The sequence below is a fragment of the Pleuronectes platessa genome, chromosome 10 (genome assembly GCF_947347685.1).
Source record: "Pleuronectes platessa chromosome 10, fPlePla1.1, whole genome shotgun sequence".
Taxonomy (NCBI): Eukaryota; Metazoa; Chordata; class Actinopteri; order Pleuronectiformes; family Pleuronectidae; genus Pleuronectes; species Pleuronectes platessa.
The window spans coordinates 15402246-15422376 of record NC_070635.1 but is presented as its reverse complement, the minus strand read 5'-3'; the positions used below and the strand labels follow the sequence as shown (position 1 = coordinate 15422376).

At 40.1% G+C, this 20131-nt stretch overlaps 1 protein-coding gene across 1 annotated transcript in view; it reads right to left on the bottom strand.

Moving 5' to 3' along the window:
* The window catches only part of col14a1a (collagen, type XIV, alpha 1a), a 138604-nt gene that overhangs the window by 17249 nt on the left and 101224 nt on the right, over positions 1-20131 (bottom strand). The window contains exons 35-40 of the mRNA XM_053432371.1: positions 19661-19738; positions 18909-18995; positions 13711-13764; positions 11017-11112; positions 10339-10392; positions 4372-4425 (exon numbers count right to left, since the gene is read on the bottom strand). Of these exons, the coding sequence (XP_053288346.1) occupies positions 4372-4425; positions 10339-10392; positions 11017-11112; positions 13711-13764; positions 18909-18995; positions 19661-19738 (423 nt within the window). The remainder of the gene's footprint in view (positions 1-4371; positions 4426-10338; positions 10393-11016; positions 11113-13710; positions 13765-18908; positions 18996-19660; positions 19739-20131) is intronic.

The following is a 20131-nucleotide window of genomic DNA, read 5'->3' as shown; positions in this document are numbered from 1 at the left end:
TTTGAGCTGGGCTTGGAAGCTCAGGTACAAATGAGATGTGAACTGTACCTGCTCAGTGTTGGATGATTTACTAATCAGCATATGTCTACTAGTTTTTACCAGCCTGGATTCATGAACAAAACCAAGATCTATTCAGCTGAGACAGCTTTGCAATGCAGGCATCAATGACAATTTTTTCCCTTGATGTAGTTCTCGTGTCTAAGGTCTGAAATAAAGCCCAAATCCACAGTAAAGTGAAAACACTGCTCCAGAAGCTCCTGAAACGCTACATCAGGACTCCACAGGATGCTTCATGTGTCCCCATGATGCTACTACAATCGAATAATGCACTAACCCCCCAATCACAAAGCCAGGTAAAGCCAGAGCAGAGGTCGAGGCGGTTGACCAATCACAACAGAGTGTGAGAGAAGTTATGCGTTTTCTAAACCTTTAAATAAAAAATTGAAAATATCAAAGTGAATATGTCTTCTTTGAGTGTGATGTGAGCAAATTAAGTTTGAGATAATTACTGCTGCTGTACAATCTTTTTTTTCTTTTTTTTTTACTCTTTTTTTATTGCTTGTATACACCTCACAAAACGTTTTATACTGTGTGTGCGTGAGTTACTACGAATCACGGGGATATCTGTGTTCTCTTTTCCCTCTTCTACAAATCACTTGACACAGATGAGTGATTAGGATAAATTCCCATCAAGCAGCAGGGATTTTTAAAGACGCTTCTTCTTGTTCATAATTACTGTTCAGTGGGATACATTCTACTTTCTAGAACGCTGTCAATAAAACAGCAATAGCTGTGGCATTGATAACTTCTTATCAGGCTTCACTGCAGCGCCCTCCGTTCTGTTCCAGCGCATACAGTGAGAATAATCACTTTAGTGTGACTGCACCGCCGGAGGCATCAGTGTGTGACACTGCAGTTAATTCTGCAGAAACAAAAGCACTGATTTGAGATGTTTCCTCACTTGTATGGAAGATAAATTATAATAAGTTCTCTGTGATTCTATAAAACACGACCATTGTATTTTCTATATTCGCCTCCACACTGTTAAAAAATATAATAAACACAACTGATCTGTAGCATTGTGAGTATGAATATGGGAGGCTGTGTTATAATCAGTGGTGAGAAGAGGACGTCAATTGCTCCTTGATTAGTAATTCCTACATGATTACTCTCGATAATTACAAGCCCTGCATCAAGTTAAACGGTGCAGTCGGCTAATATGAGAATTCCAACATGACTGTATTCAGTTAAATAAAGATCAAGGCTTGATTTAAGAAATTGTATTTGAATAGTGCTTCTAAAATAAATGATTTAGTTGGTCACATTTTTGCTTTGGTTTATCTTATCAGAGGATCTGAGAGCACAATGTTTCAAAATGATGTGTGAATGTTAGAAAATCTAAAAATAATAAAGGTCAGCTTCAGGTTGATGGGATTCAGTTCGCTTTTTCATCTTTATCTGTTAAATAACAGTTAAAAATAAGGAAGAGTTTGGAAAGAGTTTATCAAATTAATTAAATAGCAATTAATTAGCACAGAAGACATATTGTTTTCTCTACATTTACAAGTCTGCTGTGACTTTTTAAATCAAACTTGGAAATCTTCCCATTGACTCAATACATTCGTTATTCTTAGAGCCAGCCTGTAGTGACTATGAAGGCAAATTGAAATCCTTTTTTTAGAAAACTCTGCAGTGGCTTCCATCTCCTCTGTTCAGATCCTTTAATAAAGGTAACATGCACTTTTTGATGGGACTGCAGTAGTTCAACGTGAGCCTGTGTACATCCTGTGATTTGGAGTGAGAAGAAAAGGGATGGTGTGTTGGGCACTCAAATAAATGTAAGTGGTAAAATGGTTTGTATTTCTAAAACGCTTTACCAGGTTATTGACCACTCATAGCGCTTTTCAAATCAAGTCCTTTTCAGCCATTCACACACACAATCATACAGCGATTCTATACGCAGGGCTTTTTCTATTACACACCATTCATACACTGTCAGCATGGCCGCCAGGGTCCAGTATCTTCGCCAAGGACACCTGGGAAAGCAGACTGGAGGAACAAGGGATGGAGACAGCGACCTTCTGGTCAGTGGAGGACTCTCTACCTCCTATCACCCGTCAGTATTTCGGGGGAAGCAACACAAACTAACTCACCAGTAAACATAGATCAGGTATGAATTTAAAAGTCCTAGAAAGGTCAAAAGAATTAAACAAGTGCATGGCTACACTTTAGTTTAAACCCTGACAGGGCTTAATACCAAATTCGCTGACTACAGACTGATGACATAGAGGGAGTGAGCAACACTATCACTCATACTACATATGGAACAGCTCCTGATCCTGAAGGGAAACGTATTTGAGATGGCTTTTTAGCCAAATTGGGATGTAAGGTTCAGGTTGAAAAATACCAGAATAAACCTTTAAGCTGGACGTCAATTAGAAAGTCAGTAGCTGCTATAGGTACCTTTAAGACACCAAAGTAAAATTCGAGTTACGTCTTTCCCTTCGAGTTCAAACCTGTCTAGCACTGTGAGAAGAAACCAACCAATCTGAATACAAGCATTCTGAAGGAAACCACATGACATGCCTGAAAACTATGTATGACGTCTTCTGAAACCCGCCACGAGGGGAGCATCTGGACCCCTGTCAGCCAACGGGCAGACAGCAGATGGATTATGTGTAGAGTCTTTCCCCTCGCCAGGAACCCGGATCCAGGAACCCGGAGCCAGGACCAAACTCCTCTGTTATCATATTATGCATTTGGACAAAACCTCCTCTTTCGGCTCGCAGACACATCACCCTCTGGCTGCGTTTCTGCTCTGGTATTAACAGCCATGCTGGGTATTGTATGGCCTGATTCCTCTGTCAGCATCAACTACAGTGAGCTGGTATCACAGAGCCTTCCTGAATGCAATCTGGACCACTGTGCAAGTTGTGTTCAAAAGCATATCTATCACAAATATTTTCACAAGAGACTTAGAGGTACATTGTGAAGCACTTTTAAAACAAAAACAAATATTGTACAAATTAGACTTTTGCATTGTCTGGTTTGTGGACAGTCAAATATTTTTGTATCCTGGCATATTTATTTAGCACCTGGAAAAATGTCAGAAGTGCTACACAAATTTCTGAGAAGAGTTTTAAAAAACCTGGTAAATGTTGACAGTTTTTTATTTCTTTTTAAATGTCTATGTTGTTATGTTTTGCTAGCCTGGATGCCAGATGAACTTGGCCCCGCCCACAACATTTTAGGTCGGGCAGTTCGGTCTGGAGTCGCTCCTTTGGGAAAAAATTATGCCCGACCGGGCCAATCAGATTGTCAGGGCGGGCTTTATACGATGATTGACAGATGATCAACGGTAACGTAATCAACCACGTCATCAAAGTGCCCTCGGGTTGAATTCGTTTTCAACAAACATGCCTGCCGCTGGAGAGCTGAGATGTGTAGATGCTGCCATTGAGTCTGTTTTAGAAGACATCGACAGCGCATTCATTTTGAAAGAGGAACACAGAACGTGGAGGCGACGCCAAAGCACCGCGCTAATCCCTATCGCCCCGGCGCTTGGCTGTTCACACCGGACACTGAAGCGACGCTGAACCGACGGGCAGCGCTAATAATACCACCCGTTGATCCAGTAGATCGCTGCACGGCTTTGTGCCGGTCACACCGGAGGCTGAAGCACCGCGCTGCGCCAAGGCTGCCTCGCGGTGCTTCAGCCTCCGGTGTGACCGGCACAAAGTTTTAACATGGGAGTGGATGGGAGCCAGCTGTTATTTAAGGCTTGGCGCTGCGCTGAATCGTCCGGTGTGAACCCGGCGTTAGTAAATAACTCACAATGCGTTGCTTAGCATACGTCACATACTACGTTGCTCTGATTGGTTGTAGGTCTATCCAATTGAGCGAAGAAGAATTTTACTTCCTGGTCAGTTGAAACACGCCCCATAATCACAGCCCAATGGAGCGGTCTCAGACTCACATTCTGACTAGAATTGTGAGTCTGACAACGTCAGGCTAATGTTTTGCTATTGGTACCTGACTTTTCTCCAAACCATCTCCAAATGGGACTTTTCATATCCCAGAGCACCATCTACTAACACTAATGATGATGTCTGCAGAGAGATATGCTGCTATGATCATACCCATTTGTCTCTTTTTTTCCATCTTCAAGACTTTTACACCCCATTAAACCCAAAACAGAATAAAAAAAAAAGTCTTATTTTGTTATATACTGTTTTTCTAAATATAAGATGTATCAGATACTATAGATGAATGTCGTAAAATGAAAGACTCCAACACAAACACTGTCATAAAGTACCAATGTAACAGAATGCAACAGTAATCAATAGAATTGATGTTAAGCCATTATCTCACCCTTGGTCCTGGGGGTCCGTCTCTACCAGTTGAGCCTTGGCCTCCAGGGACACCCTGTAAATAACACAGAAGCAGGTTTTAATCCATTAGGCAAAACTCAACAATGTTAACAGACAGTAAAAAAAGTGACAGAACATTTAATGAGGATATAAAGTTACAAAACCAGCGTTTTGATTCGAATTTGAATTAAGGCGAATCATGATAAACAGTTTTCCTCATGATCACTTCTTTGACATGTTTTTTATTCATTCAAGTCCATTACAGCGCATAACTTAATTTTAAAATGCACTTCATCTGCCAATTTACATCCATTTTACCAAGGAATTTCCTCAAATATAAAAAATGCATTAGAGGACATTAAACCAAAAGGTCAAAAACAGATAAGGGTTTCTCTGTCCGGCTCAATGATGCTTTGACACCTGGGGCCATAAATCTGATTTGTGCAAAGAAGCAGCTTCTAACCATCTGAGCTGATGACAGTCTCTATATCAGTGGGCCACCCTGCTTCTCCTGCACCATTTCCACTTCATCCACCTCTCTGCAGGTCAGTGCACACAGTCAATTCCAAAATACAGTCATGGATTAAGTGTTGAGGTGATTTATCTCTGCACTTCAGTATTAGTGGGGAGCTCATAAAACAGGACAGTTAACACTGTTAAAAGGTTCCACAAATTACAGCATGGGGGTCACAGAGGTCAGGCCTCATATGATTAATGATGGACTGTTGTTTAGATGTTGGCTGATGCGTATTTACAGACACACACACACACACACACACACACACACACACACACACACACACACACACACACACACACACACACACACACACACACACACACACACACACACACACACACACACACACACACACACACACACACACACACACACACACGGAAAGTAAGCCTTCACATCTACCCCAACCACACTGCAAAATATATCCATCCTAACACTGTCTGTACACCAAATGGATTTAAACTTACATTTTATGCAGAAAGGGAAAACAATCTAAAGTAAGAATTAACCATTTTTTTAAAAGTTTAAACAACTTGATAGGAAAACCAATATTTCCACCTGTTCTAAGAGAGAACAAAGCTCAGGCCCTAAATGACTTGATAAGAAGTTTGTTTCTAACAAATTGTATTTTACACCTCCACTCTCTGTATAAAGCAATATAATATATTATAATGAACTTGTAGGTGCACATTAACACAGCAGAGAAAGAGCATCTACAATTTTTTCTAACGGCTTAAATAGATGATAATCAACAACAAAAATCACAAAATATTTTATTTATAATCATTAACATTAACATTAACAGTAAGGATTTCAATGTGTGAAATCATATCACTACTGACCTGTTAATACATAATTTACAAAGGCTTCATGGAAGTTTGACGAATATATAAAAAACCAACAATATCTGCTTACACCTGCGTGACAGTTCATTTAAACCATTTATTAAAGAAATATGCAATATGCACCATTGATTGATAGCATTCTCACGTCTACCAGTTAAAAATATGAAGCTAAAGTCAAGAGGGAGCTAGCTTAGCTAAGAAACAAGACTGGAAACATGAATATCTTAAATCTTAAATCTTAATGGATTAATAAGAGAGTGGTATCGACCTTCTCATGGAATTCTCTCAAAAGGGTGAAGAAGCATATTTCCAAATATATATATATATATTTATACACACACATACACGCACAGCTTACACATGCTAAATTAGGAAGGGAATTAAAGCTGTGTAGCTGGCATGAATCCCAGAATACAACAAACACACATACACACACCTTCTCAGTACACACAACAATCAGAGCTTCTCAAACAGGCCTTGAGAATAATATGAGCGAGATGAAAAAAAAAACGTCTCATCAGAAACATCAGGTGCAAGTGATTCTGATTGAACACGTTAGCATTTGGGTTTGCTTTGTACCCGCTCCCTGTGTGCATCAGTGTACATTGATGAATAAGAAGAAGTCTAAATCATTGCCAAACACACACACACTCTTATATCTTATTCTCTAGTCTTTGAAAAGCAAACCAAACTGATAGCTGGAGAACACCTACCCACACCGATAAACACAAGGCAGGTGAGAAATGAGGACGACAGACACACACACAAACAATATTCAATATTCATTGCAGCTGCATTTCTCACTGTCAAATTGAAACAGAGGTGGAAGGGACGCTGATGACAAGGTTACATTGTATTTACTGCAGTGAGACACAGAGGGAGGGAGGGGAGGGGTGAGACATGAGGGGAGTGAGCGCAGCAGTGGGGGGGGGGGGGGGGGAGAGAGAGAGGGAAGGAGGGGGGGGGGGGGTAATTGATGATTTTGAGTTGTGATATTCTCTGTGGCCCCTCGTATATTACAACAGGGCCCTGGAAGCTACACTATTCCCCCGCTGAGCCACACAGACACACACACAGCGACACACACGCACAAGTCCACACACACACACACACACACACACACACACACACACACACGCACACACACACACACACACGCACACACAAACCTCTGACAAAACACATTACTACTCTGTAATATAGTGCAGCACAGGGCAGCACTGCCAGCTTTTATTAATAGGACTATGCAGGCAGAGAGAGAGTTTTGCAGCTCTGGGTGAGATGGTTCAGAGGCTGGTTGCTCTCTCCTCATGAGACTGGTTATTACTCCTCCTATCTAAGAAAATTAAACAACTGTTGCAGTAACTCAAACAGTTTGAAAATGATTTCCTGCCTGAGACTGAATTACAGTCACATCAACTTCTCCTTCTCAGCGTTTCATCAGTCAGAAAACAGAATGTATAAAAATCCCCAGGGACATTAATCAGCCATGATTATCAGTAAAAAAAAGCGTCTTTACTGTGGCCTCTGCCGAACACAGTTTATTTATCTGCATCAGCACTGTAATGAACACCTGTCCGGTCAGTAAATATGATTATCATCATGATCATAACAAAAGTTAGTCTCACACCATGACACCACTGAAGAGTTTAAGTAACTTATCAGCATCACTACTCAGTGATCAACCCTACTACTAAACGTTTTTAAAGCTGTCTAACGGCTCTAACCTCAGCCACTCAGAGGGTATAGATCAGAGACTATGTATGAAAATATCATGGGATGGAGCCTCATCAGGGGATGAAGCCCTGCCAGCAAAGTTTCCCTGATGGACATGCTACGATAATAGAAGGGTACAACCCATTACCTGCAATTGACTCGGCTGTGCATCACCCAGAAAACAGTTGGCCAATCAGAAGAGAGTCTCATTAGACAAGACACAAATTCCCTGTTGTTGCTTTAGAGCTCCAGACAGAAGCATGAGGGGGATGTTAAACTGTACTGCGTTGGCCTAAAACTGCAAAAATATATTATGGCGTATAAAAACTTCAAATAAAACACTGGAAAAGTGTAAAATATGAGCGCTTTAAGTAGAAATCCGTCTTAGCCAGGAGAATATAAAAAGTAGAATGTGTTATTTTTCCAGCTCATAAGTTTGATGAAAGTGTTTGAAGGACGGAGCTGCACTCTCTCTACAACAGGCACAGCTGCAGACTGAGGCTGCAGATATCTGCTGCATTACGATCTACTTCCACTCAGTGTGGGAGTGGGTTGGAGGCGAAAGAGCTTTTATGGATGTTGGCCTCCACACACAACTTTCAAGCAATTTGTTGCAATCACCTGAAGCGAATTCATCAAAATAAAACGTCTAGTGACAACTACAAGCGATTAAAAAGTAGTACGCTGAGTGGAAATGTGAGCACAACATGTGTTTTTGTACGCTTGATTTAATCTTTATGGCCCAATCTGATATTCAGATGTGTTGATAATGAGGTTATCAGCTGAGACAGTAAAACCGACTAAGAAGAATTAGACCAATTATCTGTCAGGAGGCTTATTCAACATAATAGCCCTGTTAATATTTAAACCCGTCCCCACTAATGTGGAAAGTAATAACTGAATTTGGGCCCCTTGGACGTCTGCATTTTAAAACACTAATCCAGAGCTTTTCTACAAAAGCCTTCCAAAGTGCAGATTTTCAATACTCCTGTCTCTGCATGTCTGTGTGTAAATGTCAAAAGGAGCATTTTGGAAATTAACTCACTTTATGCAGGCCTACTTTTGCTTTGTGTAATGAGCATGTGCCAGAAACAGCAAGCAATGGTGACAGGAGAACAAGTTCTTCTGATGATGAAGACCTTTATCGCCACCTACTCGCTTGCTGGTTTGAGTGTTTGAAATAGTTTTTATTTTCTCGTTTGGACATAGATATTTTGTAAAACAAAGATTGTGTGGACAGAGACTTTTTTTTAAATGGAGGAGAAAATATACGTTCAAAGAACTATCAACAGTACTGTAGACGAGGCCTTAAAATCTGCCCTTTGAGATTCTATATGTTGCTAATCTTTACAGATTAATCCACGTTAAGTACAAACTACTTCACTAAAATGGACGTTTAATTGTTGCCTTCATCAAATATCTAAAACAACAATCCTAAACTGTTACCTACATACTACATACTATCATGTCAAATGTTGTCTCAGTGATGCAATTACACACACGTGCATACAGACAAACACAAAGAGAGAAAAAACCAGTGAGGATGAATGTGCATTCATCCTCACTGGTCACTGATTAGGCTGATTGGATTTCTCCTCTGGAATCTGTGTGTGTGTGTGTGTGTGTATGTGTGTGTGTGTGTGTGTGTGTGTGTGTGTGTGTGTGTAGTGTGTCTCGTTTGAGCTTTAAACAATTATTATTGGTGCACTGAGTTTGGTGAGCGAACATATTTCTATTCCCTGCCCAACTTCAAGCCGGGCAGATTTTCTAATAGAGCAGAATAACTAACACCTGGGGGGTGTACAGGCTCTTTAAGTGTCAGGAAAGCCGTTTTTACTGGAATATATAAAAGAAAACCACTGTCCCCATCATTAATCTGAGAGACGCAGTGACAAAAGGAATAAAAAACTTTTCCTGGTGTGTAGTTACTAGAACACAGATTCTGTCCTTGCTGATGTCCAGAGCTCCCACAAGAACGCCATCAAATTAGTTCAGTATCACTTCTGATTGGTTCACTGACCAATAATGGAGATGCTGATAATGATTCTGCACATCTTATTGATTCCATCAGACTGCTGTGTGTCTGGGTCAATGTGCATGTGTGTGTCATCAACAAAACACTCAACACATTCGCACGCACGCACGCACGCACGCACGCACCCACCCACCCACCCACACACACACATAGCACTACCCCACCCTTCATTTTCATTTACCCTCTCACCTCCTCCTGCTCTTTCCCTCATTTACATTGTGTAGTTATTAAACTATGAGGGAACAATAGGCAGCATGTTTTCTGCACCGGATACAGCTCTGATTTAGAGATCTAAATATTCATTAACATTGTGTTATTATAACTGCACATTAAGGATTTGAACTTAAGAACTTAAGAATTTTAATTATACTATAACTGTCTTTGTAGCTAACGTTTTCAAATAACAAATAATATATTTTTATTGGAATAATAAAACAATAATAAATCTTTTTCTATTTATTGAAGAAAATTTATGAAAGCCTGTAAGGTGGTCAATATTTTTGAACATTCGTCTAGAGGTTTTTTTCTGATTCTTAACTAATTGAAACTGAAACCGATTTATATCACATAAACTTATGATAAACTAGAATGACACCTCCACCAAAGCCCAACATTCCTCTTATGAAAACACCTTTTAATTCACTCATTCATTAATATTTATAATTAACTCTGGGTTTGTTATAAAAAAAACTTGGTCCAGTCTCTTGGTCCAGACAAAAACAGAAGTAGAGTCTGGCGCATGTCAGGCAGGTTGTAAAATAGTTCTCTGTGATACAGGGAGTCATACAACACACATCCCCACCTCCGTGTCTTACTATTAGATCCTTTTTTTTAAAGGAATTGGTGTCTTACCATTTGTCCGGCTGGACCGTTCTCTCCCCTCTCTCCCTTTGTTCCTGTAGCACCCTGTAAAACAGATAGCATCATCACGTCTCAGCTGGGCCACTGGTCACACTGGTAGCTACCACAGGACTGGAAAAACCCAACATCAGTTATCTTAATAAGATGCAGAGGCACCGCACGTCCGCAGAACAGCCTCTGCAGTCTTTGGACAAGAGCCACAAGTGTGAAAGTGTATCTGAGCCAAACGTCAACATTTGTCAGCTTATATTGGCAGGTGGTTAGCGGCTCGATGCTAAGTCAATTTCTAATTGCATACATTTTGTGACCTTACTGCAGACAGGAGGGAGGGGAATGGCTCACAACACATATTTTATGAGAATGTTTTCAACAGCTATGCTTGGGAAAGAAAATAACTTCTGGTGCCATGTTTGGTGTTTGTCTGCATTCCAGATTCTGCTCAGGGACCAGTTTGATTTCTAAAAATATTTTTCTTTCGAAACTCCATCTAAACATTTGGACCGTGGTTCTTTCTTCTGTCAGATGAGTCACGATGTGCAAATTGTTCCTATTTTATTGAAGAAATTATAAAGTACAAAAGTTATTAAAATGTTCAATATGTGACAATGCACCTGAAAATGTGACATTCACTACCTTTCAGCATGCAAACAAAAACAAGCAAAGCCTCACCGGGGGCCCCTGAATGGAGAGTCCACTGGGCCCCTGAGGACCAGGCGGCCCTGGGGGTCCAGAAGTGCCAATCTCTCCTACTAAGCCATGAGGTCCCTGTGAATACAAAACACAAAGTTTATTCTCTGCATAAATGTGAACAGGAAATGCTCAATGTGCTGTGAGAAATTTGAGCAGCTCATGTTAAGTTACAACTCGAAAGCTTCACGAAATTATCGGCATTATTGTTGGCAAAATCAATGATTTAGTGATAAATTATTATTGATCTCTTGACCTGCTGGAAGCCTCATCTTCTCATTAATACTAGATATTCTTGAAATGCATTTTAACTCTTTACCTTTATGGTCCTAACTGAAAGCAAAATCAGCCCATACAAATATATTGACTAAAAAAAAGATTTAGATTGCAAAACGCTAAAATGAATTAAATCTAAACATGTTATGCATACATGATAAATACAAGTGTATGGTTGATCTCAATATAACTAACAAATGTCTAAAGTTGTACAGTTGTAATTATTATATGACAATGTTACACTCATGTATCTATTCCCCTGAAGGCTGATCCACTCTACACTCAAACTACAGCATCATCACTACAAGGTGGCTTTTACTATCGCTGACTGCTGCTATAATGAGATCTACTACAGCAGATGGATGGGGACACTTGTCCATCCATCTCTACTCTGCTTGTGCCACCGTGTCCTCGTTTGATTCATGTGTGGAAACTGCAGAGGACAGGAGAGGATAGTAGAATAGAATAGAATAGAGCTGTACTGAAGAGAAGAGAAGAGAAGAGAAGAGAGCAGAAGAGAAGAGAAGAGAAGAGAAGAGAAGAGAAGAGAGCAGAAGAGAAGAGAAGAGAAGAGAAGAGAAGAGAAGAGAAGAGAAGAGAGCAGAAGAGAAGAGAAAAGAAGAGAAGAGAAGAGAAGAGAAGAGAAGAGAAGGATTCCAATAAACGATCCCTGATTCCCAGCATTTGTATCTTGTTGGCTCAGCAGCAGCGGTAGCCAAAGTAATCTTCACCCCGGCTGTATTTATTGTTTTATTGCTCAACCACACTGTTACTGGCTTCACGTATTTTCTTATCCATGCAAACGATCAAAAGAAACCGTAGATCAGATACACATGAAAAGTGGGAGGAAGGAAAAAACGAGCAGGACTGAAATGTGTTGTTTTTATTCAAATAATACAAAATGCCGCCAAACGACCTGAAAAGATCAATCAGTTGAGGGGTGATGAAATTTAAATTAGTTGAAGGGTTCCTTTTAATAACTGCACAATTTAATCGACCATTTATCCGGTGCTCATACTGTAGCAAGCAATGCATCCAAATTTATTCCTGAGGATGAATAACGGTAAATTCATGGGGGAGCTGAGTGATAATGCAAATACTCTGAGTGAAGATAAGTGCGATCTGGCAGGCATGTATTTATATGAACTGTATTTGTGGCAGCAGGACAGATAGCCAGTCCAATACCAGAGCCCAAAACAAAACACACGTGGTTTGTATTGAGAAAGCCTTTCATGCGTCGGATCCCATCTTTGCTTTCTAGTCATGTTTGCTTAGTTCTGGGTGGGCCGCTTCATGTGCTGCACTTGATACGCTGTCACTCAGCGGAGTCAGAGAAGGACACATGGTGGAGGAAAACCAGCTTAATTTGGGGATTGGCAGCTGTGTGGGTCTGAGCAGAACTGACGGGACCCCTGCTGCGTCTTTTAAAGTTTTGTTTCAAAGCATATATTTCTTTCTCAATCGAAGATTAGATTACTATCATGGTAGCGTGAGGGAAATTCCGAACAGCATCAGGCTTTGTGGTGAACGCCACAGCTTGATGGTTTGTAGCAATTTTGAAGAGACTTCCACAGCAGAACTACAGCAGACGCAAACACTCCAATAAGTCTTTGGGACGGTGTCGGGGATAGAGTGCGGTTCAGGCTGCAGTTTTCTGAGCGAGCCCCGTCTACATCTGAAAGAAAACTAACTGAGCCCGACAGGCATTCTGTTTTTTTGTTTGTGTCCAAAACCACCCTGAGCCCCATGTTGTCCTCGATTACAGGCACATTCAGTTTAAAAGAATTAAGTAGATAGTCCGGCCAAACTCGATTATCATTTCAAAGTTTTAGTCCCTGCGGGCTCAGGTCGGGTCTCCATTCTATGGTGTCCACGCTCGTCTGTTAAAGACAAGAGAGTAAGAGTGCCGATCAGGAGACAGCCATGGAAAACTGATGTAGGAGTTTATCCTGTCTGGGGGATGGAGGGAGCTGCTGATGAAAAAGCTCTCTGTTTGTGACTGGTGTTCACTTCACACCTTTTAATATGTAATCACTGGGTTGATCAGAGGATGGAGCTTGTTTCGCCTGTACTGTTATGTTTTTATTCACAAGTGCAAAGTGAAGCTGCCACTTTTACTTAATGAAGATTTCTGATAGAAATCTGATACATTAAAGGAGGCTCTCCATGTCCAGCCATTTTGAAGGAGGGGGTTTAATTCATCTAAGAAATATTGATTTTCTACTCAAGGTTTGAGAAATGATGCTGTATCCTGCTGATTCTGCCCTTGCCTGTTGAAACACAGTCTGAATCCTGCTGTTTACTCCGGGGCTGCTTCCTCCTGCAGGAACATGCTACCTCACATTTGCTCAAACGAGTGAAAAAAATATACTGTTTGGGATTTCAGTGTGCTTTACTCACCGTTATTCCTGGCTCTCCTCTGTCTCCTCTGGCTCCCCTTATACCTGGACCTCCCTGGAAAACAGGTAACATCGAAAACACCGTTTTCAAAAACAGCACATTATCAATTCTGTGCCTAAAATGTCTGAGAAACATGGAAATTGTGGCTTAATCTAATAAAACTAGACGTGCACATCTCTGTGATATGTCTGGATTATAAATATGATGGACAGAAGCCAGTGGTGCTCGGCTGTAAACGGTCCCTCTGAGCTCTGCACTTCATTACTCTGCATCTGGGGGTAACAGCAGGAGTCTGGAGCTGTAAACCCTGGGCTGACCTCTCAAGCCCTGAGGTTTATCCGGGGACAAACCGCACACATCTGTTAATCATTGGTCCATTTGGGAAACATCCTCTTCCTGTGTTTTCTTGAATAGGTCTCCCGTGGGAGCAGGTCGGGGGCTAAGTTAGTTCCTATAGCGTTCAGCCAATGTGCAGAGGATAATGAGAAGGGAAACGTGGATATAGTAAAAGCAATAGTTGAGTCCTAATAGAAGAACTGTGGATCATCTCTCTCTATCTTTTAAATATAAAGTTGTATTACTTTAATAGACAATACCAGTGTACATAAAATACAATTTTCAAAATTTCGGACAAAGAAAAGTCGATATAAGCAAACTTACGCCCCATATACTGTAAGTTGGACCTTGTGATAAATTGCTTTACCAGTCAGGATCACTGACTGCTGTATATCTCTTTTATAAACTGTACAAAGATGATGGATGTATCTGCAATTCCCCCCATTATTGAGATATGAAGCTAAAATATGTTGGATACGGACGACGGCACATTAAGTAATAACAGCCTGAGTTTCACTCAGCTGTTAATCATGACATTGAACCCAGTTTTTAATAGCATCAAACAAGCAAATAAAACCAAAATTACAGTTCAAATTAGCACATGAACTTACATCACTATGATAAGAACTAGATAGAATCACAGAAACCATCTTTAAGAAAGAAATATTTGACATTTAGCTTGAGCCATGTCCCATTCATCAACATGGAGAAGGCCTGGTTTAAAACCCAAACTGCAGCGAGCCACCAGGTGACAGTCAAGATGCTTCGGCTTCACTTTTGGACAGCAGTCATGTCGTCAATCTCTAAACAGAACATATTTTGGTTTTCATTACTACTGCTAGACATGATGTCTGCGTGGTTCCACGTTTGTAACTTAACACACTGCTTCTGATTTTTAAGCTCTATGTTGATGTGCAACATTGAAAGAACTACTTTAAATGATTCACCCGACTACTGCTCAGTCATGTAAAAGCTGTGAGACTTCAACAGTCTGAGTGAGAGAAATCAAGTGGGTATCTTTGAACGCCTCAGTCTCTGTAGTGGAACAATTCCTCGTACTTCTGGAACAAGGTTTGCTGCTGGGTCTCAAAGCCCAAATGCTGAGCTGCAGAGTGGAGCTGGAGATGAGCGAGGGAAATAACTAAAGCAACCGATTACTCTTTCGACTGCATATATAGTATATGAGAATTGAAAAGAATATACCTTAAAAACGCAGGAAGTATCATTAAATACTTTTTTTGGGCAGCGAAGAGACACATTTAAATTTCAGACAATAAATATTTTTTTATTCAAATGCATTCACGTCACGGAAGAGAACATTTTCCTCAAAATGATTGATTTTGTCTGTAAATTCAGCAATTTGTCTCTGCAAGAGGTTTTACAGTAAATGGATTTTCTTCAAACAATGTGTACCCATGAACCGTTGGGGATACAAACCTGCAGAGAACCTGAAATGATCTTTAAATACAAACAACTTGCGTTAGGATTTTTCAAGGAAAATAAATTACAAAGCTATTTTCATTTAAGTGCACAATTTGATGGCAAAAGCAAGTTACATTTTTTGTCGTAACATTTGGATCTCAAACCGCAGGGGCTCAATTCAGTTTTAACAAACAGAGAGGGGGTGTAGAGAAACTCTTTCTTTTCGTAATGTCGGATTGATTGCCCACTGATGTTCGGTATCGAGCCGAGACTGTGCCCAATCGGGGGGCACAGACAACACTGCGATTCAGCTGAGCTGATCAATATTATAACAAATGTGACTCAAAGATTTAGAGAAGTGAAGACGTTTGCTGCAGTGCAAGGAGACATTAACGGTAAAATAGCAGAATAAAATACCATTGTTTTGAATCTTTACTTCCACCTGTCTATGTGTTGGGGATCAAACTAAAGCAAATCTGTTTTGAAAAAAGAATATAATATATTAACAGGAAAACAATTAATCTCTCATTATAAAATCAGCTACTCTATTTAATGATAATTAAATCCATCTCATTTTGGCGAGTTGTCTCTTCTCGACAGCATTTTGTGGGTTCAAACACGACATGAGGTATCTCCATGTAGAGCAAAGTATTAATTTCCATCTATTCACACTTCTCCACTTATTGCATACAACAACATCAAATTCTGTGTACATCCGATGTTTACTCTTTAACTCTCTGTGTTCACAGTGTGTCATGGAAGCTGAAGGTTTTCCTGTCTGTCTGAACCTGTTTCTTCCGCAGGGGGATTTAATACATTTATTCTGTTAACAACCATTATGTTGTTTTAACGAGGGGAATGGCATCGTCTTTTCATCCTTTCTCAAAGCCCCACCGACTGCAGAGCGCAGCTTTAGCACAGAAGTGGCCATGATTTTGTCAATAAACCATTCATCTACACCTATATGCTGCAGCTAAAATGTGATTTAAGGAGCCCCATTCTTTGCCAGAGAGAGAAATAGACACGGACAGAGAGACAGACGGAGGCACATGGAGGAATAAAATGAGAGGGAACAGGAAGAAGCGCCTCAGGCTCTGGGATGAATTGGAGGCAAAATATAAAAGAAATGAGAAAAAGAGAATGAAAAATTGAAAAGGAGACAAGAGGTGGAGGTTACAGAAGAAATTACAGTAAAGAAAAAAACACAGAATCGTGTTCAGACTGGTTAACCAGTTTTACTCTTCTTTTATTCTAAATTACAACGAGAAAATTAATAAAATAAATGTCATTAAATACTAAAATTAAGCTTATTAGTTTTCACACAAAAAATGCAATCAAATTCATCTTAATAGCCATTCAAAATTATTTTATTCGAGCTAATATTTACCTGTAGTGTAGGTCTTTGATAGATAGTGAGATAGAGGGATATATAGGGAGAGATAGAGAGAGAGAGGGAGATATAGGGAGAGATAGAGAGGGATCATGGAGATAGAGAAAGAGAGGGATCATGGAGATAAAGAGAGAGAGAGAGAGCTACAGATAGATAGATAGATAGATAGATAGATAGATCGATAGATAGATGGATAGATGGATAGATAGATAGAGAGAGAGAGCTACAAATAGATAGATAGATAGATAGATAGATAGATAGATAGATAGAGAGAGAGAGAGAGAGAGCGCTACAGATAGATAGATAGATGATAGATAGATAGATAGATAGATAGATAGATAGATAGATAGATCGATAAAGAGATGTAGAGAAGAAGAAGGGAGGGCTGTGGCCTGTAGATGAGTAAGTGAATGTGGCTCCACAGACAGGGATGAAAAACTGGGCGACGTGACTGTGATTAGTTTCTCAAACCATTCCTGTGTCGATCCACAACTCTCCCCTGACCTCAGCCCCACAGGCTGGAGACAGACAGGGAGAACTTAAGAAAGGACAAGTAATAGGAGAACAAGAAAATGAAGACATCAAATGTGAGACACAGAGATAAAGAGAGAAAGAAAAGAAGAGCGAGAATATAGAGAAAAAGTCACAGGTAGTAAATGAGCTCATTTACTTGCTCTCATCTTTCAGCCTCTATCAGGTTTTACCTGCTGCTGCGTGACATGAATACAGCTTCTCTGTGAGATCATCCCTCTTTCTCTAACACATGTCACCTCAACGCCTGGAGATTTCTCTCCCTTATTTTTTCCCCTTTTTTTATTTCTGTATCTGTGCCATCTTTAAATCAAAATGATTTTAGATTAGTTTCTTGTTGTTTGCTCTGTAAAAGTTGTCCTATTGTCTGCTTTCAGTTTTTCCTTTTTAACTTGTAAAGCAGCCTGTAACTGTGTTTTGAAAGGGACAATATAAACCAAGTTTATCTTTGTATATATATATATTCATTAAGATTATAGCTTTAAAAGCAACTGGTTACAGATGTTAATGGATCAGGGACAAAAGACGATATATCGAATGATATATTGTCACTGAATCTGTTGGTCAGGCCTGGTTTGACCACTGTCATTAAGCCTTCAACCTTTCATCCTTACTCATTGATATTTTACACGTTTTGATTATTTTATGTGTGAAAATGTATTTTTAATGTCCTATTATGTTTGCAAACCAACTGCCCGTGAGGGGCCACTAAAGCGTTTTGAATTGAGGCTTTTGAATCGACTTTCTGAACATCCAATAGTAAATTCCACGGATGGAAATTGACCTTTTAACAAAGCTGCCAGAGTGTCTGTCTCACTTTGAAAATTACCAGCAGGAGCCATTATTGACAGTCTAATAGCTTTTCTGGAATAGATACAAACACAGGCACTCAAAGAGAATGAGCGACTAAGTGACACAAGGGAGAAGTGAAAATGCAAAAGGACAAAGCTTGTAAACAAATGCATTGAGATATGAAAATAGTGTGCAGAGAGGGGGGGGGGGGGGGGGGGGGTTCGGGTTATAATTTAATCAAATAATTAAATGTAGGTCGTGAAGCAGTGTGTGATCAAGAAAGGTGTTTTCTTCGCCACCAATCTACGTGACGCAACTCAGGTGCAACTCATGTTGACAAATGAAGTGAAGTATTTGAGATTCATTCACGTTACGCTCCAAACAACAATGAATAATCACGATCCATTACGAGCGACCAATACAAACAGTGGAGGGTAAAAGCTGCCGACTGGCTTACTGGATACCAGTTTGTTTTTCCTTTGTCATACATCGTTTGCCCAGAAGGTTTTAGCAGAGACGAACAAAGTCACAGGTAAAGTGGATATGACGCAATTAAAAGACGACCGAAATGGAATGTCCTGTCACCATGAACTTTGTTGGGAACATTTTGTATAATTTAAGTACACAAGTCACATAAAATATATACCATACGTTTAGTCGGGTTTAGACTCTTTTCCATATCATATTTTTTTAAATAATTAATGAATAAGAAAGAGTGATATCTTACAGGAGGTCCAGAGGGTCCTGGAGGTCCTTTACTGTCCTGGGAGCAGGTGCAAGCGTGAGGCATGGAAGGGCACTGCTTCTCAACTCTCTGAAGACACAAACACACACGTTAGATCGGTGTACAGTTGGGATACTGTACGGGGTTGTTTCATACATAAAGCCGACTTTGCCTCATGTATGGCATGTGGGGTGGACAAAATATAGAAACATGCTGCACACAGTAATGTAATGCATGTGCAATACAGGACCAAGAACAAATTCAACCTAAAAATGTCCACAGAGGTAAATAAAACCCTTTTTTGACCTCTCTGCGAGGGCAGCACGAGCTGAACATTGGAATCACCAAAAGGATATTGCTTTGTGGTTGCATCAGGTTGTAGAGTTACAATAAATTAACAGGTAACTATTAAGTGTGTCTGTTTGTTGTGTGTTTTTTTTTTTATACCTTAAATGTTAATTGATCATTGTGTTCTCATACAGAGAGACTCTCAACATTCTGATTAGTGGAATTTAAATCGCATAAATTAAATTACCCACCCGACCACAGGCCCCACTAACAGGGACCAGTGCTGATACTCATTGATTTAGTACAGAGTCAAGGTAACTTGGCTTTAAACCTGGTTTCATCATAACTCAGTTGGATCAAAACCACTGTGCACTCACAGAGGTAGACTGTATGTGTGCACGTGTGTGTGTGTGTGCGTTAGAGAGAGAGTGAGTGAGAGAGTATGAGCGTGTGTGTTAGTTTCTTACTAATGCTGGCAGCTCACAACACTTATCTCTGCTGGCCCAGGATGTACTGCATATGATGTCGAACATCTGGAGCTGGAACTGTAAACACACACACACACACACACACACACACACACAAGTCCATCATGATATGTTGTAATGGTTTTGGGGTGTTTCTAGTTTTGATAACACTTTGATTCAGCTCTAATGAAGCTGAAAGTGCTGGAACTTGTTCTGGAGGCTACTCTAATCTTCAACTGTAAACCAAACTCTAAATTACATCAAGGTCTTGTGTATGATTCATTTCTTAAATTCAGCATCAACACTGAGGAAGGTGCCTGCTGACATACACAGTTTATTTTATTCGAAGGGTGGCGATGAGGATCTTCCATGTCTGACTATCCAGAAACTAGAATTCCCCCATTACCTCAACCGTCAAACATCTATATCAAACTTACTACATGTATATATTACAGAGACAAGTTAAACTAT